The sequence below is a fragment of the Equus caballus genome, chromosome 22, assembly GCF_041296265.1.
Source record: "Equus caballus isolate H_3958 breed thoroughbred chromosome 22, TB-T2T, whole genome shotgun sequence".
Taxonomy (NCBI): domain Eukaryota; kingdom Metazoa; phylum Chordata; class Mammalia; order Perissodactyla; family Equidae; genus Equus; species Equus caballus.
In genome coordinates, this window is record NC_091705.1 from 35977358 (window position 1) to 36001203 (window position 23846).

Below are 23846 nucleotides of genomic sequence, written 5' to 3' on the forward strand. Positions count from 1 at the left end.
AGTTGTTAAAATATTGAAATATATCCCTACCCAATGGTGGCAGGTGCTGCTGGGATCCTTCTAAGTGCCCAGAGCCCTGGCCCCTTCCCCCTCCCCCCAGACCCCTAGGACTGCAGATCCAGAAATGAAAGGGTTAGTAAAGGTCCCTCCCTCCTCCCTCCAGGGGCCTCTTAGAGCTCTTTGGAGGGAATCAGTTCTGCTTGGTTGTTAAATAGTTGAATGTCAGCCCTAGTTATAATACTGTGGTGAGGAGAATCAGCTTTACAGTCAGAAGGGCTTAAATTCCCACCCAATTTTAGTACTAGCTTTATGACCTTGCGCAAGTGGCTTCATCTTTCTATGCTTCAGTTTCCTCTTCTGGAAATGGGGTCAAAAGCCCTCCCTCTTAGTACTGAGGTCTTGAGACCTCTTGCATCAGAATCACTTTGCAGGCTCGTCAAAACGAAGATGGCTGGGGCTTCCCAGAGGGGCTGATTCCATAGTTGTGGGGTGGGGGCAGGCGAGGAGCTGTGGGTCTAACTAGTTCCAGGTGGTGCTGATGCTGCCTGTCCTGGGACCACTCAGAGCGGCCCAACCAGAAGATGCATGAGAAGATGTGCCCCGCCAAGGGCAGAGCTCAACCCAGCTTTGTAAAAGGGGCAAATAAGTTGCCAGGTGCGCTGTGCGGCTTCTCCCTTCCGCTCTGTTCCCCAGGGCTCTCCATCCACCTGGCCAGCACAGACTAAGTGACCCCTGAATGTTCAACATGGGATTTCCGGAGGATTAGAGCCTCCCTCACTCCATTGCCATTGTAAACAGGATCAGATTCAGACCTTTAGTGCTGTGATCACTGAGAATGTGGTATCCTTCCCCATATGTCATCCAGAGGAAAACAACACTAAACCCTGAAATGACTATTTAAGGAAGTCCAACGAAGATCTGAGCTTTCCCATGCTGGCTACTTTAAGGACTTTTTGCAAATATCAACAACAATCTTTGTGGTGAGGAGGGATGAATAAGCAGAGCACAGAGGATTTCTGGGGCAGTGAAACTACTCGGTATGAGAGCATGATGATGGAGACATGTTACCGTGCATTTGTCCAAACCCGTGGAATGTGCGACACTGAGTGAACCCTAACGTAAACTGGGACGGTGGCTGATGATGATGTGTCACTGCAGGGTCACGGATGTAACAAGTGTCCCACTCTGGTGGAGGATGTTGATAATGGGGAGGCTGTGCCTGCGTGGGGTAGGGGGTATATGGGAAATCTCTGTATTTGCCCCTCAATTTTGCTGTGAACCTTAAACTGCTCTAAAAAAAATAAAGTCTTAATTAAAAACAGTCAATCTTTTAAATGTGTATGTTGGGCTGCACCTGCTTTGCTGGGATCCCAAGCAAACCCAGCAGGCAGCCTGATGCCAAGGGAGCTGGTCCCAGGCCCATCCTCTTGCCCCTCAATTCGCACATCTCTCCCTCCACAGCACTACCTTTTCTTGTGTTCATGAACCTCTCACTTAAAAGAAACTCCAGGGGCCGGCCCCGTGGCCGAGTGGTTAAGTTCGTGCACTCTGCTTTGGTGGCCCAGGGTTTTGCCAGTTCGGATCCTGGGCGTGGACATGGCACCGCTCATCAGGCCATGCTGAGGTGGCATCCCACATGGCACAACCAGAAGGACCTACAACTAGAATACACAACTGTGTACTGGGGGGCTTTGGGGAGAAGAAGAAGAAGAAAAAAAAGATTGGCAACAGATGTTAGTTCAGGTGTCAATCTTTATTTTTTACTTTTTTTTAAAGGTTGGCACCTGAGCTAACATCTGTTGCCAATCTTCTTTTTTTCTCTTCTTCTTCTTCTTCTCCTCAAAGCCCCCAGCGCATAGTTGTACATTCTAGTTGTGAGCGCCTCTGGCTGTTCCAGGTGCCAAACCTTAAAAAAAACAAAAAAACCAGGAACTCCACTTGACTGTTCTCTGTCCCTTCCAGCCACTTTACTCTTCTATTTTCCTTTTTCACCCCCTTCATTTTTTTTCTGCAGAGCCCAGCCAAATACCCCACACCTGTTCCCTCTGTTGGTTCCTAGGCTTGGCTCCCTCCAGCCTGACTTCTGGGCACCCGACAGCCCCCAGTCTGCTTCCCCCACTGACTTCCTTCTTGCCAGACCCAGTGACCTGATCTTAGCACGAGATTTGGAGTCAGAAGGCCTAGACAGGAGCTCTGTCACTCACCAGCTGTGTGACAGTGAGCAACTTGAAGCACTTCTCTGGGCCTTGGATCTGTCACCTTGAAAAAGGTTTACAGACTCTGCCTCCTATGAATGCCAAGGGGTTCTGAAGGCTCAGATTCAAATAGGATGTTAAGAAAATCTGCCTTTTGGTGCAAATCAGATGAGAAAAGGAACACGACAGGCTGGATAAACTGTCAAAGGCCCCCCACAGGCATTGACTATTAGAATGATCACAAGCTGAGGTGGCTGGGGGCACATGCTAAATGTGGTGGAAAGAACAGGGTGCTGGTCTCACGTCTGGGGTAAGTCCCGGGTCTGCCCCTTGCTTGCTGTGTGGACTTGGGTAACTCCCTGAGTCTCAGATTCCTCACCAGTAAAAGGGGCTCCTGAATCCTGATTCAGAAAGTTGCCTGGGATCATGAGTCCTAATTTGTAAAGGTGAGAGCAGTAGAGTAATAGAATCATAATAGCCAACTTTTTTGTGTGTGTACCTACTATGTGCTAAATACCTGCAGTGTACAATCTCACTTAACCCCTCCCACACTCCTTTGAAGTGAAGACTGTTCTCTTATCCTCTTTACAGATGAGGAAATGGAGGCATAGAGAGGCAAGGTGACTTGTCTAAGGTCACACAGCCAGAAGTAGTAGGAGCTAGAATTTGAACCCAGCGGGTCTAATTACAAAGTCTATGCCCTATGGCTTCCTACTGGGGGAGCTCAATATGGATAAGTGGGAGGTATGACATTATTATTATTAGGCCTCTAAGAGTCAGCTTGGGAATTGCCATCACCCTGGGGCTAGGGATGGTAGGTGGGTTTGTGGGTGGGCGGCCAGTACGTGGGCCAGTACGTGAGTGATGCTCTCCCCTGAGGCAATGTCATGCAGTATACACACCTTTCTACTTCATCCAGACACAGTGTCTTCCTCACATCCTGCCAGGGCCTCTCAGGCCTGGCTGCCCCTCCCCTCTCTGGTAGGTTTGGGAGAAATAGGCTTGGAGTTCCCCCATCCTAGATAGAGGGAGAGATTCCTCATCTCATGAGGCTGACCCTGGTCTGGGGGCCTGGAGTTACTAATAGCAGCCTGCAGGGCTGTGTCATCTGGCTGGTGACTCAGGGCTCCAGGATCAGCCACCTCCCCATCCTGATGGGGCCTCCACCTGCGTGAGGGGCTTGGGAGTCCAAGCTATGACTCCAGTCAGGGCTAGGGGGTACCCACCTGGGGGTATATCCTTTCTCTGCCTCCTCTCCCAGGGCCTTGGCCAAACTGTTGTGGTTTTGGAAGGAGGGGCTGGAGGGAGTGGGGAAGGGGATGTGGTAACCAGAACCACTTCCTGCCATTGCTGTGTTGAAAGCCAAGCTCTCCTTAAGTTCCTCTTGATGGGGGTAGGGAGCCAAGGCATCAAGGAGGAAGTTGGGAGGGGGTGAGGAAAGGAGGGTTCTTGCTTGGATTGACTCCAGGAATCAAGCTCTGGGGTTCCTGGCAGGGTGCTCTCTCCCTGCTCCCCCATTGGTAAAAACAGCCAGCTGGCCTGGAGGCAATCAGAATTAGAGTGACAGCAAGCACTTACTACCATGTGCCAGGCACTTTATAACTGTTAACTCATTTGATCCTTACAACCCCGTGAGGTAAGCACTGTTATTACCCCGATTTTACGGATGGGGAAACTGAGGCACTGACAGGTTATGTCAATTGCTCAGATCACACAGCAAGTTGGTGCCAGAGCTGAGATTTGAACTTACGAAGCTTGGCTCCAGACTGTGGGCACTTAGCTACCACTCCTGATGGCCCCACACACTCTGTCCCTGGCCTGCTCTGTGACCTAAGTGGCAAATCCTCCACTCTGAGCCTCAGTTTCCTCACCTACATGATGGGGGTCATTGGAATAGATAAGTACATCTCCCTCTGGTGATGTTTGTCTCTCTGGTAATTAATTACTCACTCAATTTCTCCCCCACTGGACTCAGCTCCATGAACACAGGGACAAAGGCCATCTTGGTCACTCTATATTACCAATTCTTAGCGCAATGCCTGGCCTGTAAAAACTCAACAAATATTTGCTGGGTAAGTGGTCTTTAAAGGTTTGAGGATCATCATCAATGGTTTGAGTACATGATAAAAATTTTGGACCCTTTACATAGAAAAATCAACATATATCAGTAGTTCTCAAGTGGGGGTGGTTTTGCCCCTCCCACCCACCCAAGGGACATTTGGCAATGTTTGGCAACATTTCTGGTTGTCACAACTGGCAGGGGGAGGTGCTACTGGCATGGAGTAGAGGCTGGGGATGCTACTAAACATCCTACAAGGCACAGGACAGCCCCTCAAAACAAAGAATGATCCGGCCCCAAATGTCAGTAGTGCAAAATTTGAGAAATGTGACTTATATACATAGATATGACGTATTTTGTACAATTGATGGCAAGTTGGAGGTGGTTCATGGATTCTCTTAAAGCCCACAACTGCTACCAGATGACAATCCCCTGGATTGGAGCGTCTCTGTTTCTGTCTCTAAAATCATATTGCTCTATGACCCCACACTCTCAAGTCTGGAATATAGTTTCCTTGGGTCTCCTTTCCTAGTGTCTGACCCCCCAAGGGCTGGGCCTCCTCTCTGATCTTCAGTGGGGCAGGCGATCAGGAGAGAAGGGTCTAGATTTTAAATCTGCCCTTCCCCATCCCATCCTCCTGCTCCCCTCCCACCCCCGGTCATCTCAATTCTGTGTAAATGGTAATAAAGATGAAAAGCTTCAGAGCCAGGCAGCCCTAGGCTTGAATCCTGGTTTTGTGTATTAACTTACTATGTGATCATAGGCAAATTCCTTAACTGCTGTGAGCCTCAGTTTCCTCCTCTGAAAATGGCAGGAGTACTCATTAAACCTACCTCACAGATGGTGGTGAGGATGAACTGAGATGCCTATAGGGAACTTATCTCAGTAGTCGATACAGTAAATCTTTAAAAAATGCATTATTATGGTTCAGAGGTGAAATGACTTGCCCAAGGTCACAGAGCTGGAAAATGGCAGAGCTGGGACTGAAAACCAGAACTGTTAAAGACTTGTTTATTAGATAAGCATATGAAGTCCCTGGCACTTAGTAAGGCCTTTACATACAGCTTGTTGAATTGCCCTTGTCATCCTTCCCAAATAATGCCTCCAAGAAGGCAAATGGAGATCCTGCTCCACACTGGTTGGCTGGAAAGAAGGGAGGGAGGGAGGTCGCTGGTTACTGGCGTGAGTGGTGGTAGTTGGGGCTAGAGCTTGTGCTGGGTGGAGCAGGGCTGGAGAACTGAAAGGGCTCCCAGAGATTATTCCCTCCCTGCCATTTTGCAGTTGAAGAGTCCAAAGCCCAGAGAAGGGAAGGCATTTACTCTAGGTCACACAGTGGATTAGAGCCCAAGAACTCGGTCTCCTGATTTCACGTTGGAATCATGGTCTTGGCTCAGATGATTAAAAACCATCACAGCCATCTATTGAGGACTTGCAACGTACACTGTAGTAAGTATTTTATATGTTTGATCTCATTTTATCCTCACATCAATTTAGGGACAAAAGGACCCTTTTTTTTACAGCTGAGGAAACAAATTCAGAGTGGTGAGAACATTTGCCTGAGGCACTGACAGAAGAGAGTGAAGCCACGTCTGCCCGGCTTCCAGATGCCACAAACTCCCCCCTTTACTGTCCTGAAGGATTCAGCCTGTCAAAGTCGGGGCTGCCCTGGTGGAATTCCCCAATTTCTGCCTAGCAGAACCCACTCCTGCCCCCAGGTGGAGCAGGGAGAGGAAGCTGAGTCAAAGAAGGTTTCCAGGGAGGAGAAATGAGGACAGAGCCAGGGCGTGTGGGGAGGGGTCCACGGACGGGGTCTGACCAGGAAGAGAGATCACTAGGTTCAGAAAGAGGCCTTGGGACTGACCACTAGGGGCGTTCAGAGGGAGGGCTCCGGGAGTCCTCCGGCCTCGTCTCCCTCCCACAGTTCTCACAAACTCTGCAGTTTGCAAAATCCAATCCTTCCCCTATGGGCTTGCGGTTTCCTGTGGGTCTGGGGTCCTGCCTGACTCGGCAATGGGGACTGCGGGCAGCGGGGAGAGAAGGGGTGGTGTAAGCCCTATCTTTACCTTCTCATGCTGGGACTGCCCAACATACACACACACACACACACACACACCCCCCATCCCCTGAGTCAGCACCGGCCTGGCGGGGAGGGGCGGGGTCACTGAATCAGTTAATAGCGCCTCCTTAAAGCCCCTGCAAGGGCAGCTGCAGCCAGACCCTGCTACCCTCACCATGAGCCCCTGGCAGTCCCTAGTCCTGGCGGTCTTGGCGCTGGGCTGCTGCTCTGCCGCCCCTACACGGCACCAGCCCACCGTGGTGGTCTTCCCAGGAGACCTGCTAACTAACCTCACTGACAGGGAGCTGGCAGAGGTAGGCAAACACCCCAGTCTAGAGCTGGGGAGGGCTGGCCAGGTGTCCCAGGGAAGGAATGGGGCCTCAGAGGAGATACTTTGGGGCATGTTGGGGGTAATGAGCATGTCTGGAGAACAGAAGTGTCCAGAATCAGGCCCTGGGGGTCCTGTGGAGTCTCTGGGCAGTGATGGCCAGGAATGGGCTAACGAGGGTTTCTGAGGTGGGCAATGGGAAATGACCAGGGCAATGGAGGATTCTGGAGTGGGCATGGGCTGGGGTGAACACAGCTAAACTCTAGGGGGCCCTGAGGTAGGCATGCCCAAGGACATCCAGGGATGGGGAAGGAGGAGAGGGTATCTACAGGGAGGGGAGATTCTTGGGTGGGCACAAGCAACAGCATACAGGGGACCAAGTCCCAGTACACTGCCTTGTTGCTAGTCCCTGTTCTCAGCAGGGCAGAGAAAGGGAGTCAGGGCTCTGGCATGTCTCTTCCTCCATCCACAGGAATATCTGTTCCGCTATGGCTACACTGGTGTCGCCGAGATGAGCGAGGGCGATCAGCCCCTGGAGCGGGCGCTGCGGAGACTCCAGAAGCGCCTGGCCCTGCCCGAGACTGGCGAGCTGGACAGCACCACCCTGGAGGCCATGCGTACCCCGCGCTGCGGCGTCCCAGACGTGGGCCAGTTCCAGACCTTTGAGGGCGACCTCAAGTGGCACCACCGCGACATCACGTACTGGTGCGCGGCCGGGCCCTGCTGGGGCGGGCAGAGTAGGGCGTGGAGGCCAGTCCCCGTGCGAGCTGGCAGTGAATGTCCTGTCTTAGACCGATCCCTGGGTTTCACTCAATGTGCAGTCCGGGGCAAGCCGCTGCACTTCTGAGCCTCTGATTCCCTTTCGGGGGAAATGGGCCCGGCAATCTGAATCCTCCTGCCAGGGCCCTTGTGAGTGTGCAAAGGCAACAATGAGTCTGCAATTGTTTTATAGATGAAAGCGTGGAGCTCAGGGAGTGTCGTGTATGCTGAAGTCGCTGAGACGTGGGGTGTCGCTGCGGTCCCGGTTCCCGCCTCTCACTTATAACCTCTGTCCTCCTGCTTTCCCCTCCAGGATCCAAAACTACTCGGGAGACTTGCCGCGCGACGTGATCGACGACGCCTTTGCCCGCGCCTTCGCGGTCTGGAGCGAGGTGACGCCGCTCACCTTCACCCGCGTGAACGGCCCGCAAGCCGATATCGTCATCCAGTTTGGCGTTAGGGGTGAGAACGCCTAAGAGAAGGGGAGAAGGTGGGGGCGGGGGGGGGGGGAAGCCAAGAGGGTCTTGGACAAGGACAGGGCTGGGAAGACCACGGAGAGACTAGAGGGGGCACTGGGCCCAGCTTTCTCTTGCCTGTCCCCACAGCCCTGGCCAGCTTTCTCTTGCCTGTCCCCACAGCCCTGGCCAGCTCGCCCTGTGGCGCCCCCTCCAGCCCGACCCGGCGCAGAGCGGGGACGCAAGGCTGGACAGCCACCCGCGGGCGGGATTTCAGCGCGCAATATCCGCAACTGTACTTGGCTAACGCTCTTCTTCTCCACCTGCTTCTTCAGAGCACGGAGATGGGTATCCCTTCGATGGGAAGGACGGGCTCCTGGCACACGCCTTTCCCCCTGGTCCCGGCATTCAGGGAGACGCCCACTTCGACGACGAAGAGTTGTGGTCTCTGGGCAAGGGCCCCGGTGAGATCCTGAGCCGCCTCGGCCCCCATTCCCTTCTCTTCTCGCATCCCTCGCCAGCCGCCCTGACCGCGAGCCCCCTCCTCTTACAGTGGTTCCAACGCACTTTGGAAACGCAGATGGCGCCCCCTGCCACTTCCCCTTCACCTTCGAGGGCCGCTCCTACTCCTCTTGCACCACGGACGGCCGCTCGGACGACATGCTCTGGTGCAGCACCACGGCCGACTATGACACCGACCGCCGGTTTGGCTTCTGCCCCAGCGAGAGTGAGTGCGGGGTCGTGGCGAGGGGAGAGGGCGCCCACCGCCCTGGAGGGTCCAGAACCCTGGGTTTTAACCTCAGCTCTGCCGCTGGTGCTGTGTGGTCTGTGAATCAGTGTCTTATTCTCTGGGCCCAGTTTCCTCATTTGTGAAATGAGAAGAGGGACAGAGGAGGCAGATGGTCTGTGGTTCTATAAACTGGTGGCACCTCGTGGTAACTGTGTGGGCCTCCCCAGAACTCTACACCCAGGACGGCAATGCCGACGGCAAGCCCTGCGTGTTTCCCTTCACCTTCGAGGGTCGCTCCTACTCCACCTGCACCACCGACGGCCGCTCGGATGGGTACCGCTGGTGCGCCACTACCGCCAACTACGACCAGGACAAGCGTTATGGCTTCTGCCCGACCCGAGGTACCTCTGCCCCGCCTACCAGATTCAGCCTCGCCCTCTAATTCTGCATTGGTCCCTGAAACGTGGCTCCTCCACCCACCAGTTTGACTCTCCACTCCTCATTGGTCCTTAGGACCACTGTGACTCTGCCCACCATCACCGCAACGCTTCCCCTGATTTCTAAATGCAGCCACTCCATCCACGGTGGCTTGGCCTTTTAGCCACGCCTCCTGCCTCTTCCTTGCTCTTCAGTCCCCAGAGCCCGCCCGCCAGCCCACCCTGGCCTTAGCTGTGCCCCACAACACCCGCTAGGCTTTAGAAATAGCCACCAAGATCCTCTAGCTCCTTATTGGATCCCTCCACTTGGCTCACCCAAAGCCCTGGGTCTCTCCAGTTGACTCCACAGTGAACGGGGGCAACTCCGCCGGGGAGCTGTGCGTCTTCCCCTTCACCTTCCTGGGCAAGGAGTACTCTGCCTGTACCAGAGAGGGCCGCAGTGATGGGCGCCTCTGGTGCGCCACCACCTCGAACTTCGACAGCGACAAGAAGTGGGGCTTCTGCCCCGACCAAGGTGGGCAGGGTTCCGAGGTTCCGGGCCTGGGGGCCTGGGCGAGGCGGTGGTGGTAGGGGAGGTATGGCCGGGGCTGGGAGCTCAGCCCAGGGCTCACGTCTCAGACTCCCTCTTTCCTCCAGGATACAGCCTGTTCCTCGTGGCGGCGCATGAGTTCGGCCACGCACTGGGCCTAGATCACTCATCCGTGCCAGCGGCGCTCATGTACCCCATGTACAGCTTCACCGAGGAGCCCCCGCTGCATGAGGACGATGTGAACGGCATCCAGTATCTCTATGGTGAGGCTGTGGGGCAGGGACGGAGGGAGGAGAGAGAAGGGAGGGACCCCCGCCAGAGCACCAGAGAATAGGGAGCGGGGAAAGGGGACCTCAGCCTCTATCTAGGGGAGCACCCGGGTTCAGTGAGTTCAATCGCTGCCTGGTCAGTGCTTGGAGATGGTGATAAAAAGCCCAGACTCTAGAGTGAGACAGACATGGGTTCAAAAGTCAGTCCAGAGGCCGGCCAGGTGGTGTAGTGGTTAAGTTCCCATACTGCGCTCAGCTTCGGTGACCGGGGGTTCTCTGGTTTAGATCCCCATTGTGGACCTGCACACCAAGCCATGCTGTAGCCACATCCCACATACAAAATGGAGGAAAATTGGCACAGATGTTAGCTCAGTGACAATCTTCCTCAAGCAAAAAGAGGAAGATTGGCAACAGATGTTAGCTCAGGGCCAATCTTCCTCACACAAAAAAGGGAACTTCTGTTAAAAAAAAAGTCTGACTACTTACTGGCTAGGTGACCTCAGATATGTTACTTCACCACCTCAATTTCCCCATCTGTGAAGTGGGGCTTATAACAGCACCTACTTCATAGGGTAGTTAGGAGGTTTAAATGAGTTAGAATAGTGCCTGGCATATAGTAAGCACCATATACGTGTTTGATGTTTTTATTGTTATCTTCACTTGTTATCATTAATATTATTTTCTCATGTAAAAAAAATGGGGATATTGGACCCAGCCCCATGGCTGAATGGTTAAAGTTCTGTGCACTCCAGTTTGGCGGCCTGGGTTCATGGGTTTGGATCCTGGGTGCAGACCTACGCCACTCACTAGTTATGCTGTGGAGGTGTCCCACTTACAAAATAGAGGAAGACTGGCACAGATGTTAGCTCAGAGCTTATCTTCCTCAGCCAAAAAAAAAAAAAGGGGGGGGATAGTAAAGAATCTACTTCATAGGGTTTTTTTTGAAGGTTGATGAGTTTGTGGTATTGGAAGGAGGGGCTGGCGGAAGTAGGGAAGGGGAGTGAGTTTACAAAGCTCTTAGCACTCAGTTTGGCACTCAGTTTCAGCGTGCAAAAAACCCTTGTCTCGCCCCAGCCTGGGGGTGCAGTGGGGGAGTGTTTCCTGCCCCTCTTGTGTGGTAGGGCCCAGCCAGGGCCCGACACAGCCCAGGAACTGGATAAATATGGCGTGATGAAAGGCAAGTGTGTGAAAAGCAGCAGTCTGCCTGTGGTCTGGGAAGTCAGGCTCCAACATCTAAAGTGAGGAGAGCGAGTTCTGGGGGGCTCATTGATGGGTTTGGGGGAGCAGGTATTCCATGGGCCCAGACATATGCAGGAATATGGGGTGTCTCACATGGTCTCTCTTTTTAGGTCCTCGCCCTAAACCTGAACCCCAGCCTCCAACCACCACCACACTGGAACCTCAGACGACAGTCTGTGCTACTGGGCCTCCCACTACTCGCCCTTCAGAGCGCCCCACTGCTGGCCCCACAGGCCCCCCTTCAGCTGGCCCCACGGGTCCCCCCAGTGCTGGCCCTCCCACGAATCCCCCCACTGCTGGCCCCTCCACAGCCCCAACAGTGCCTTTGGGTCCAGGGGAGGAGGTCTGCAACGTGGACATCTTCGATGCCATCGCGGAGATCGGGAATCATCTCCATTTCTTCAAGGACGGGTGAGGGCACAGGGATGCGGCCGAGGGAGGGGGTTTGGAGAAGGGACTTGCTTGTCTTTCCCGGCACACTGGACTTCGGTTCAAGGTTCAGTGCCCTGCCGTCCCCTTTTCACGTTCCTAGGAGGTACTGGCGACTCTTGGAGGGCAAGGGACGCGGGGTGCAGGGCCCCTTCCTGATCAGGGACACATGGCCTATGCTGCCCCCCAAGCTGGATTCCGCCTTTGAGGAGCCACTCACCAAGAAGATTTTCTTCTTCTCTGGTTAGTTTCCTTCTTTCTCCCTCTCCCGTCTCCACATCCCCCTCCCGCACCCCTATCCTCACCAATCTAGGAGCACCAAGAGACCGAAGACAATCCATGGAGCATCTTGTGCGGATTAGAAAAAGGCGCCCCCTCCTGGCGGATGCCATTTAGCGGGGGCTGAAGTTCAGGTCCCCTCCTCGCCGCACCCTCGCACCATCCTCCTCCCCAGCGGCTCTGCTCCTTGGGCACAGACTGCGGGCGCACCGGGCTCGGAAAGGCCTCGCTGGGTTCTCCTTCTGGACATTCAAGGAGAATGTGTGACCCCTCCCTGCCCCCAGACCCACGTGACCGTTCTCCTTTTCAGGGCGCCAAGTGTGGGTGTACACAGGCAAGTCGGCGCTAGGCCCGAGGCGTCTGGACAAGCTGGGCCTGGGCGCGGACGTGGCCCAAATCACGGGGGCGCTCCCGCGCGGCGGCGGTAAGGTGCTGCTGTTCAGCAGGCGGCGCTTCTGGAGGTGAGAGTCGCGGCGGCCGCCGGCAGGGGGAGCCCGGGCGCCGTCCCCCGCCAGCCGGCTCAGCGCCTCTCTCCTCCCGCCCCGCCGGCAGGTTCGACGTGAAGACACAGACCGTGGATCCCCGGAGTGTCAGCCCGGTGGACCAGATGTTCCCCGGCGTGCCCTTGGACATGCACGACGTCTTCCAGTACCGAGGTGAGGGCTGCATTCGGGGGTCAAGGGCGGGTCCCTCTCCGAGACACGTCCCCTGCTAGGCTCCCCTGCCTTAGTGATTGGTCAAATTCTGAACAAGAAAGAAAAAGCCCCCGGAGATTGAGGCAAATGCCCCAGCACAAAGTTCCCTATACAGTCAGGGACTTTCCCCAGCTCATGCAGGGACACAGGGGCACAACCAGAACTCAGGCCCAGATTTCCTGCCGTCCCAGCTGGAAGCTCTTTCCCCTACCGAACAGGACACGTGGTTTGCATGGAGGGTCATTATTTTATTAGACAATATTTATTAAGTGCCTGTAATGTGCCAGGCACTGTGCTGCCACTGGAGATACGATGATAAATAAGACAATTCGTAGCTGTGTGTCTTTGGTCGAGTCACTGCTACTCGCGGAGTCTCACTTTCCCCATCTGTAAAATGGGGCTGACAGCTGGAGTTATACTTGCTTTCTCTTTCTTACCGCTCACAGCCAATCAGCTGACAAGTTCTCGTGACTCTACCGCCAAAACAGTCCCTTTTCACCGTCTCCTTTGCAACACCCTAGTCCGAGCCATACTGGCTGTCCAATGCGTTTAATATATTCTCACTGAATAAAGGTGTTAGGAGTGGAGGGGAGCGGTCTTGCAGGTGACTCCAGACCCATTCCAGGGTCGAAGAAACCAACATGATCTGCTGTAACCCCTCCCCCCTCCCCCCTCCCCCCCCCCCTTCTCTTTGCTCCGCTCCACCCACACCGGCCTTCTGGCTGCTCTTTCAACACAGCAAGGTCACTCCTAGCTTGGGGCCTTTGTGCCAGTTGTTCCCACTGCCTGGGAGGTTTTTCCCCCAGATTGTCACCAGCTGCCTCCCTCTCATCCTTCAGGTCTCAGCACTAAGGCCACCTTTTCAGAGAGCCCTTCTCTGACCCTAATTATCTGTTCACTTACTTGCCTTTATTTCTCTCATAGCTTTTTACAATGTCATTTACAACCAATCTCATTTATTTACACTTTTTCTTGTTAATCGTCTCTCCTACCCCATCAGAGTGTAAGCACTGGGAGAACTGACTGAGAGCCAGCCTGCATTTTTCTCTGCTGTGTCCCCAGTGCCTGTCACAGCGCCTGGTGTGATGAACTTTGCTGAATGAATGACTGGACTTGTTGCATGAATGAATGACCGTTGAATGAATTGTCCTGACACCTACTGTGTGCCAGGCTCTGTGCCAGTGCTTTGGACATTGAGGTCTGTGTCCTCCAGCATCTCTTTGGGGGAGACAGAGGTGTCATGGGAAAACGTTGCAAAGATCTAGACAGGGCAGGAAGGATGACTGTAAAGATTTTGCCATTTCTTTATGTGTATGTGGGAGGGTTGGATCACCCCTCTTGTACCTGCCTCTCCCTTGCAGAGAAAGCTTACTTCTCCCAGGACCGCTTCTACTGGCGCGTGAGTTCCCGGAATGAGGTGAACCAGGTGGACCAAGTGGGCTACGTGAGCTTCGACCTTCTGCAGTGCCCTGAGGACTAGGGCTCCCCATCCTGCCTCAGCACTGTCGTGTGGGTCCCCATGGGGGCCATCGAGATGGAGAAGGAGCCAGTTTGCCGGTTTCAAACTGGTGGATCTGTTCTGGAGGACAGGGAGGAGGGGAGGTGGGCTGAGCCCTCTCTTCCCACCTTCCTTTTTTGTTGGAATGTTTTTAATAAATCTGAATTCTCTAACCTTGAGGAGCAGAGTTCTTTATGTATGTGTGCATGCAGGCAGGCATGTATGTACTCATGTATTATGTATGTGACCGACAGAATGCTTACTGAGTAGCAGGCAGTGTTCGAAGCACTTTATAAACACTAACATTCAAGTCTTCCTATTAGGAAAGTATAATGTGATTATTCCTATTTTACAGCTGAGGAAATGGCCAGCCTGTTAGTCATTCATGAAACATTTATTGAGCCCCTACACAGAGCCAGGCCCTGTGTGCACACGGGGGATAGAGAGATCAATTGGACCATGTTTCTGTTCTCAAGGACCTCTCAGTGGTCCTCAAACTTTAGGGTGCATATGAGCATCCTCAGAACTCCCATAGAATGTAGACTCCAGGCTCTGCCCCCAGAGAGTCCAACTCAGTTACAAGGGTGATTGTCCCCACCAAGATGACATCTGAATTCGAACTGAATCTAGAAGGATGAGCAAGAGTTTCTTTCTGTGCAATAGGACTGTCTTCTTAGTGGGTAATTTATTAAGAACCATTAAGCCTAAAGATGTGCCTACTCTAACTCTCACACAGGTGCGTACAAAACAACACATACAAGGCTGTTGATTGCAACATTGTTCATACAGTGAGAAAATGGCAATAACCTAAGTGCCCAGGGGTAAAGTGGTGGGTAAATAAAACACAGATTATATATAAATGATAGCAGCTACCCCTAGTACAGCACTGACTATATGCCAGGCACTGTTCCATGTGCTTTCTGTGTATTAACACAGCTAATCCTTAAAACAACAACCCTATGGGACAGGTAATACTCTTACCTTATAGGCACTATTACTATTGGCATCACCCTCTCCCTGTTTTGCAGATGAGATAACTGAGGCAGAGAATTGCACAGCTCACCTGAGTCTCATAGCTGGTGAGGTATAACGGTGGAATTTGAATGTGTGCTCTTGAGGCAAATGCTGGGAGATGAGAAAAAGCAGCTGGTGTTTCGGGAATCACAAAGGGCTCAGAACTTTAGTGTGTGAGTTCTAGGTTTTAGCAAGTGGATGAGAGGGGAGCAGAGAGGGTTCTGGAATTGTTGAGATAGGAATGGTGGTCTGGATTAAATGAGAAAGCCTGAATGCCAGGCTGCGGAGAATGGCTTTGACCTCACAAGATAGCAGAGCGACTTGACGGAAGGGTTGGGGCAGGTGAGCGGAGGTGATGGGCTTGATCAGGTTTGATCATCTGGACTTAGGGCCCAAGTGGGAGTTGAAGGAGGGGTTCAGAGAACTTCCTCTGGACGGAGCCCTCTCTCCTAACTCATCCATTTCTCGCTCAGGAATGACCCACTCCCACTGGCATACAAACATTCCTTAATATGGCTTGTTTACAATCCTTCTGCACCCCTGACTCTCTCTAGATACTGCTCCATTTCTCTACCCACCCTACTCCCATCAGTAAAACTTCCCAAAAGTATGGTCTCTACTCATTGTCTCCACTTCCTCAATTTCCATTCTCTCCTCAACCATTTCCAGCCTGGCTCCCACCCCACTGCCCACTAAATCACTCTCTTCAAAGCACCTATGATCTTCCTGTAGCCAGATGCAACGGGTACTCCTCTGTGCTCATTCCACATATCTCTCAGCTCGTTTGACACAGTTGATTGGGCCCTTCTTCCTGAAATGGTTCTTCACCTGGGCTCTGGGGCACCCCTTACTCCTGGTTCTCCTCCCACTTCAGTGGCTGGAGCTTTCTCTTTCCAACCTCTAAATGATAGCGTGCCTGTGCTCATCCTTGGACTTCTCTGTGTACACTCATTCCCTGTAATCTCTTCTAGCCTCATAGCCTTAAGTGGCATCTCTCTGCTAAAGACTCTGAAATTTACATCCCCAGCCTTAACCTCTCCCCTCTGCTCCAGACTCGCATGTTCAACTGCCGACTCCACGTGATCCTTAGGTGACTAATAGGCATCTCAATCGCATAGTTCCAACTGAGCTCTTGGGTCCACATTCCAAACATGCTTCTCCATCAGTTGTCACCACCTTAATAAGAGACAACCTCATCTACCCTCAATCAAGCTTAAAACCTGGTCAGTCCTAAAATCTAGGAATCCATTAAACTTCTTAGTCTGGTACAGAGTTTCTCAATCTGGGCACCGTTGACATTTTGGGCCAGATAATTCTTTGTTGTGGGGGACCATCCCATACATTGTAGGGAGTTTGGTGTCTTCCTCCAGGAGGTGGCGGGATCCAGGGACAGATGCCAGACGCATTCAGGGTCAGTCCTCCTCCCCCTACCACAGGCCCCAACGTGGCGGGGGTGGGGTTGGGGGCGCGGGGAATGGTTTGAATGCAGGGAGGTTATGGTGAACTTGTGGCTCATGGCCAGGCAGTCTTGGTGCAAGCCTAGATGGTGCAAGTGGCCTCTAGCCACTAGATGCCAGTACCACCCTCCCTCCAATTGTGACAACGAAAAATCTCTCTGAGCAGGGACAGCAGAACGGGCACTAGGACCCTGCGCGGCGCCGCGTCCGACGGGGGCGGCGGGAGGGGGAATCCGCTCGTTCTGGCTCCCGGAGCCCGGCTGCGGCCACTTGTGTGATCTGGGCTCGGACCGCGGCGGCCCGGCCCCTTTCCGCATCATGAGCCGCAGGTTCACTGTCACCTCGCTGCCCCCTGCGGGGCCCGCCGGGACCCCTGACCGAGAGTTTCACAGGCATTCAGCGGCCGATCTCCGCCAACTCTCAGGGGAAGACGCCAAAGGTAGAGGCCGCAGGGGGCGGGGCCTGCCAGTGGGGCGGGGCTATAGAAGGGGCGGGGCCACGGTGGGCGGGTCTTCTGTTGGAAGGGGAGGGACCAGGACGGGGTGGGGGGTCCCAGCCGAGCGCCAGATTGGCGAGAGGAGCTGAGACCTAGTGGGACAGGGGAGGAGGAGGGCTGGGAAATTGTGAAGGGAGGGGCCAGATTCGAGGTGGGCGGGGCCACAAGGGAAGAGGGTGGGGCCAGAGGTGAAGGGGCGGATCTTGTGATGGGGGAGTTAGGGTCAAGGGGATTGCTGGGCCGGAGGGCACTAAAGGAGCGGGGTCATCTCGGGTAGGGGGCGGGACCAGAGGGGAGAAGGTGGAACCAGGGAAAGGGGAGGGCCGTGTAATTAAGAGGTGGGTCCAGAGCCAATGGGAGGAAGTAGGACTGGCTCGGTTTGGGAGCAGAAAATGGAGGGACCAGAGAGAAAGGGGTTGGGCCAGGAGAATAGGGGTGGGGTCGAGGGCGGGAGGAAGAACAAGTCCTGGTCGCTGAGGCAGGTGCTGGGTCGGCTTAGCTTGTCATTGGCGCCTGGCAGATCCTCTACCTTCCTGGAGGCGTCGTGGACAGCGCCCGGTGATCCCGGGAAGGAGATGGGAGAAAAACAAGTTAGTTTAGATCCCGGGCAGCTAGATCCTGGGAGCACTAAGTTCTCTGAACTAACCCTTGGGTCCAGTCCTGACCTTCGGGAACCCACTTAGCTCCCTCTGCTCCAAGCTCCAGAAGGGTTGGATGGAGCCAGCTCAGGTGGCAATGGGGGCGGATTCCCGGAGGGCTCAGTGCAGTGGTCTTGTATTGGAAGTTATACCCTGGGTACAGAAGAGAGAGGAGGGGAAGGATCCTTTTAGCCTTCTGTGAAGAATTAGCACCCTGGATGCACACACAGTCTCCTCCACAGGGGACACTTGTCAGGGGTCCCTTCCCTGGCTCTGTGCCCCTCAGATCTGGATGAAACGTGGCGAATCCTCTTGGAGTGGCCCCAGTGCAGGGAGGAGGAAGAGCCTCCCCGGGCCGCCAGGGGTCGCTGCTGAGCCGCAGGTGAGCTCACCCTGACCCCAGCAAAACTAAGCACCAAGAACCCTAGATGGACCTTTTAAGGGTTTATTTGACGAGCCCCCTCATTGTATACATGACCAAACTGAGGCCTAGATTTACACAGGGCTCCAGCCCGATGAACCAACTGGCTCCTGGACTCGAATTTCTTGGGTTCCTTCCACTCTTCCTCTTTCCCATAATCTGTCTGCTCCTTTTCTCATTTTCATGAATGTCTTACCATCTTTACAGATTGGAAAGTCAGAACTCCAGGACCCATTCCCAAAGCCTCCTTTTCTCTTCCCACCAGATCTAATTGGTCCTCACGTCTTGGCTACTCCACCTCCAAAACTTATCCTGAATCTGGCCACATCTCTCCTCCTGTCACAATCACCCAGGTCCAAACCTCCATCATCTCTCACGTCGCCACGACCACAGCCTCCTCATTGGTCTGCCTGCCTCCAATCCAGTCCCTAACTGCCCTCCACCCAAGCCCCCTATCGCTTGTAGGATAAAGGCCAAACTCTTTAGTCTGTCATTCAAACTCTTTCTTCATTTGCTCCTGGTATATCTGTCAGTGTTCATCTCCCCACCTCCATTAGCCGGGAAAACTCCTACTCACTCTGTAAGTTATAGCTCATTTAACCTCTTCTGAAAACCTTTTTCACTTTCCCTTGCTCCCAGGCAGAGGCAGTCATTCCTCTTCTGCCCACCCACTGCACCATTAAAGCACATGTCCCAATGGTTGGAAGTTATTTACTTGTGCATCTCCTGCATCTCAAGGGCAGGGACCATATCCTTTTATCTTTGTGTTCCGAGTTCCAAGCCCACAGCCTGACACTGAGTAGGTGCCTAATGCTCATCAGATTAGAGGGGGAGTGACTGTAGGCTCCTGCTCTCCTATGCCTGCCTTCTCTTCTACCATTCCCCATCCTCTGGCCTGAGAACAAGATGGCCCTCTCTCTCATCCCAAGGTGATTGCTCGGTCTTCTTGTTCACATTTCCAAGCTACTGCATGTTGAAGTAAAATACGGCTCTAGTTTTGGATGTGCAGGTGTGTATGCAAACTGGATGTGAATCTGGAATGCTGTGTGCTTGTGGCAGAGGCAGTATGTGTGTGTCTTGAGGGAGGAGTATCCCATGCCAGCTCTGATGACCTGTGGGGTGGTCAGTGAGTCAGTGCTTGTGTGTGTCACTGTATGTCATTGTGTTGATGGGCATATTGATGTGTGTATTTCTGTGTCTATCTGGGGGGGGGGGTACCTGTGTGCTGACTTTATTGGAAGTTCCATCTTGAGAATGATTTGGGTGGCTTTTAACCTCTTAGGCCCTGAGACAGCCTCCAGCACCTCCTCCTTAGTAGGTCATTGCATGGGGAAGTGGACAAGGGCTCCCTAGGGAAACCCAATGTCTGGGTTCAGACTAACAAGAGTTGGGATGTGTCCCCATGGAGTGAGAGGGAGTCAGCTTATGCCACAGGAATGGAGCAAGACCACAATATAGCCCATCCATACTCTAATTCAGGCTCTGTGGTGTGGCCTTGAGCACATTGCTTCCCCTCTCTGGGCCTCAATTGTCCTATCTGTATTATAAAGGAGTTAAACAGGAAACTATCTGAGGGTCTTTCTAGCCATAAAAATGCTAAGATTCTTTGATGATCTAGTAGAGTGAAGTTCTCTGCTTCCCCCATACCCAAACCTCATGTTTCAGTCTCTCTATCTGTAAATTTGGAAGAATGACACTGAGTTATTGGTATAACTACTGGATCTAGAGATCTTCTACTTGTGCAAGAAGTTCTCCAGTCACCCCCTCCTCAAGCCAGGACTCAGAAACTCATTGCCCAATACCTCAGCCCAAGGTGAGCCCTGGGAATCTCCATGGCAACAAACTGGTTATGAACAGGGCTGCCGTTGCCATGGTGATGGGCTGCTCTCTCTCTCTCTCTCTCTCTCTCTCTCATCCTCCTCATCTCCCCTCCCCTCTTCTCAATGAACCAGAGCGATCTGTGGGTACCAGCTCTCCAGGTGGGGTAGCGGTGGGGGGTGGGTGCAGTCAGAAGGGGGTCCAAATGGAGAAAGAAGGAAGATGGGCTGAATCTGTAGGGGAATGGGGAGCTGTTGGGGTGCCATTGCCATGGTGACGGGGCTGCAGCCTGTTAATTAAGCCCCTGGTTACCACGGAGACGATGGTGGTTGACGTGCTCTGCGGCGAGCCCTGTGTGTGTGGGGTAGGCTGTGCTCTGGAGTCATCAATTCAGTGTGAGGGTTTTGGGGCTGGAGGACAGGGCATGCAGGTCGGGGAGAGAAGAGTGCAGGAAGGAGTTCAGGGCCTTGGCTCTGTAAAGTCAGAGCTGGGGGTGGGTGGGTTAGGTTGTGGGGGCTACATGGAGATCAGAATGGATAGAGATTGAGCCACTAGGAGGAACACTATGCCTGTCTCCCATGGAAAGAGGACCCCGTCAGGTGCCTCCAGCTTCCTCCAAACAGCCCCGGATCCTGGTTCAGTGGATGGAACCCTGGGCTGGAGCTCAGGGAGCTGGATTCTAGTCCTCACAAGTACACCCCATAAAGAAAATTTGTCCTTTCCATTTCTAGACTCTAATTTCCCCAGAAATGGGGAGTGGTAAAAAATAATTCATAAAATTGCTTCCAGTTTCCAAATCCTGATACTTAGGAGGCAGCTTCTCTGAACTTTTTTCTCTCTGAGAAGCATAAGGTGGGAAGGGGGATGAGTATTAGAGACTCAGAGTTCAGAAAGAGGACGCTGCCCAGCTCTGCATCTTGTGTGGGCTTACTGAGAGGGTTCCCTTAGCCCCAGCTCTTCCTAGGCCTCTGGGTGGGGATGGGGTGCTGAGCTGGCAGCCATTTTCCTGGGGCTCAGGGCTGAGGGTCACCTTACTGGTGAGCCTACTGGCCAAGGCCAGGCTGGCAGTGTAGGAGGTGCCTGCAACGTGTTTTCTCAAAGCTTCACTGCAGAGGGTTGGCCTGAGGCCAGAATAGGGACCAGTCTCCTTGAGGGGTGGGCGATGTGAATTGAGGGTCTGGGGTCTCCCCTTGGGACTGGCTCCTTACTTGGTGTGGGCTCCTCAGGAAGGGCTTCATGGCTTTAGTCTGAGATAAATGGAGGGAGCACTAGGAGTTTTCAGAGTGGGAAAAAGTCTCATGGATTATGCAGCCTAACCCTCTCATTTTACAGATGGAGATACTGAAGGCCAGAGAGAGGAAATCAGTTTTGCCCAGAGATAGAGAGTTTTGGGGCAGAGGACAGGATAGCATCACTATCTCCTGAATACCAGACACCTAGTGAGACGGGAGCGCTGGTGAGGATGCACAGGTGGGATACCCAGGGGAAGAGGAATCATTCCTGCCTTCACCTATACTCCCTTGGGATCTAGGTTCCCCTGTGGGTGGGCTCAGCCCCTGCGTGGCCAGGACTGTGGACCACAAATGAAGGGAAATACCCCCAGGGGAACATCCCAGACCTGGGATTGCTGAAAAATACCAGCACCTAATTTACTTCGCAGCACTTCTCAGATAAACGTACTACATATTTTACTACGTTACCTGTCTCTGCAGAGTAGTGGAAAATCATAGTGCTGTTCGTGGTGGTATGTGTGTAGTGGAGTGCTTGGAAATTCTTGAACACTGGCCTACCCACCTTCTATCCTTTGAACTCTTGTCACCGGTCCAAATTCATCTCACCATTTTCATGGTTTTCTCTCTGGGAGAGCCAAGAAGACCCATTCTCACACCTTGTCTGAATAGCCAGCTCTCCATCCTCCAGAGTCCTTTGAGGGTCCGCAAAACCCAGTGGCTGTGATATTTTATTGGTGGATCCCTCACGGGCCCCTTTTGTCACCAGCCCAAGACTCCATGGTTGACCCAATCTGAAAGCACTGCCAAATGTATACAACAGACTCTGTGTGGTGGGCCCTGTCCGTGGTTCAGAAGCATCAAATCCTATAACTGGTTCTCCAGTCATATAGACGGCTTTTTAGGACCTTTGAAGGTTTTCTGGGCCCACCTTCAGTTGCGAGCCAAGAGGCTGCTCCAGTCCTGCAGCCCTGAAGCCTGACCACAAGAAAAGGGAGAAACCTCATCTCAGACCCAGTCCCTGTTCCTTTTTTAGTAGTCAAGAATCAGAGGCTGCTGGGCGGTTTAGATATGACTGCATCCTTGTACCCTTCTATTGGAGGCAGGACCAGTTTAAAAAGAGGTTATGTTGAGGAGTAGCATCTTAAATTGAAATAAAGCAAACTGGATTACAGACCAAGTTCTGCCAGTCACTGGCATTGTGACCACAGGGAATCATTTCTCTTCTTTGGGCCTTAGCTTTTTCATCTGTAAAATGAAAGCTGTGCATTAGATAAGATGATTGACATGATCCCCTCCAGCCCTAGAACTTTCCTGGAACTTAGAGGGCCAGTAGGGGCTAGAGTGAGTCTGCAAATCATTTCCCCTTAATCTACTCTCACTCTTGGATGTTTAGACCTTTCAGAGACTCAAAGGGTCCAAACCTCTGATGCTGCTTCCTAAAATGTCTCCACTACTGGCTCAAGCCTGGGTTCTAGGGGTGCTGAGTGGTCCCAGAAAAATCAAGCATCTGGGGGACTGGTGGCAGGGGACGGGGAGGAACACAGAGAGCATGTCGGCTCTGGAATCCTCAGAAAGCAATCCTGGATTAGGGGATTAGACTCTCCCGCCCCAGGAGAAAATCTGGTACCAAACTGACAGGCGGCCTCATTCTCCCCTCCCCCGTTCTGTCCCTAGCCAGCCTTGACCAACCTGCCCTCTCTAGAGTCTGCACCATGTCCGATGGGGAGTCAGTACTCCCTGGAACCTCGCTGCTGCCTTCTCTCCTCGCCAGGTCTCCTTCGCAGGGTCACTCCACAGTCGGAGGGTCCTTGTCTGTGGACTCCAGGGATTTGTCTTGAGGTGAGATGCTAGGAGTTGTGTCAGTCTAAGCACAGTGAGAGGGTTTGCTGCAACTCCTCAGGCTCCACTCCTCCCATTTTAAGATAGGATGAGCCAGACAGTTCAGCCCAGTGACCCTGAACAACCCTGGGGGCAGCACAGTGCTTCAGTTAAGGGCTCTGGCCTCTATACACCCCTAGTTCCAACCTCCTGAACAGCAATGTAGGAGAGGGTCTGGTTCTCCACTTACTCCCAGCTTTGCTGACAGGCTCCCCAGGGACTCATATACCATGGCGCCCCACCCCTGCTGCTTCAGTCCCCTCATCTTCTCCCTAGGGGTCACCCCAGACCCCCAGCCAGGCAGCCGCTGCGGGGCCGCCTCCCCGCGGCCGCGACCTAGTTCCCTGCCGTTATTTTTAGGGCGCGGGATGGCACCTGCCCACGTGCCGGCCCTGCCTGCGCCAGAGAGTGGGGGGCGGGCGGAGCTGCGTCTGCTCAAGAGAGGCGAGGCCCCCGTTCCCCGCAGCGCCCCCTCCATCCCACCCATGCCAGCCCCCAGTTTTTGTGCAAGGGGGCCGCCAGGCGCGCTCTGCCCGCCCCTCGTCCCTTCTTCTTCCTCCCTCCCGCGCTCCCCCCCAAAACCCCGCCAGTGGCTCACGCCTCCTGCATACGGGATGAGGTGAGCAGCGCCGCTGCTGAGAGGGGGCGCGCGCGGGTGTGAGCGTGTGTCCGTGTGCGAGTGTGTGTGCGCCGGGCGGGCGGGCACTGCAGCCTCTTCCTCCGTGGAGCGGAGAGCGAGAGAGAGCTAGAGCGAGCGAGAGAGCAGCGAAGGCGGGCAGAGGGGCGCGGGCGAGGCGGCGCAGCCATCCCCGGGCCCGGCGCCGCGCCGCCACCATGCTAAACAACCTGACGGACTGTGAGGACGGCGATGGGGGAGCCAACCCCGGTAAGCAGCAGTCCGGGGGCGGCGAGGGAGGGGGCGGCGAGGAGAGGAG

The 23846-nt window shown here is 53.8% G+C and overlaps 2 protein-coding genes across 5 annotated transcripts in view; both read left to right on the forward strand.

Moving 5' to 3' along the window:
* The first annotated feature begins 6486 nt into the window (after positions 1–6486).
* MMP9 (matrix metallopeptidase 9) lies at positions 6487–13944 on the forward strand. The gene is given in 13 exon segments (NM_001111302.1): positions 6487–6624; positions 7111–7343; positions 7711–7859; positions 8188–8316; positions 8406–8579; positions 8810–8983; positions 9357–9533; positions 9656–9811; positions 11167–11467; positions 11589–11728; positions 12075–12225; positions 12317–12420; positions 13821–13944. Coding segments are annotated over 13 exon segments (2145 nt in total). The 3' UTR covers positions 13940–13944.
* A 2704-nt stretch (positions 13945–16648) lies between these two features.
* Positions 16649–23846, forward strand: part of SLC12A5 (solute carrier family 12 member 5) — a 36616-nt gene continuing 29418 nt past the window's right edge. For 2 of the 4 annotated variants that reach the window (XM_023626635.2, XM_023626636.2), the window contains exon 1: positions 16649–16867. In XM_023626635.2, the coding sequence (XP_023482403.2) occupies positions 16747–16867 (121 nt within the window). In that variant the 5' untranslated portion in view covers positions 16649–16746. Of the gene's footprint in view, positions 16868–23507; positions 23798–23846 lie in introns of those variants that run through there. The other 2 variants (XM_023626637.2, XM_070247834.1) reach the window with 1 other exon arrangement.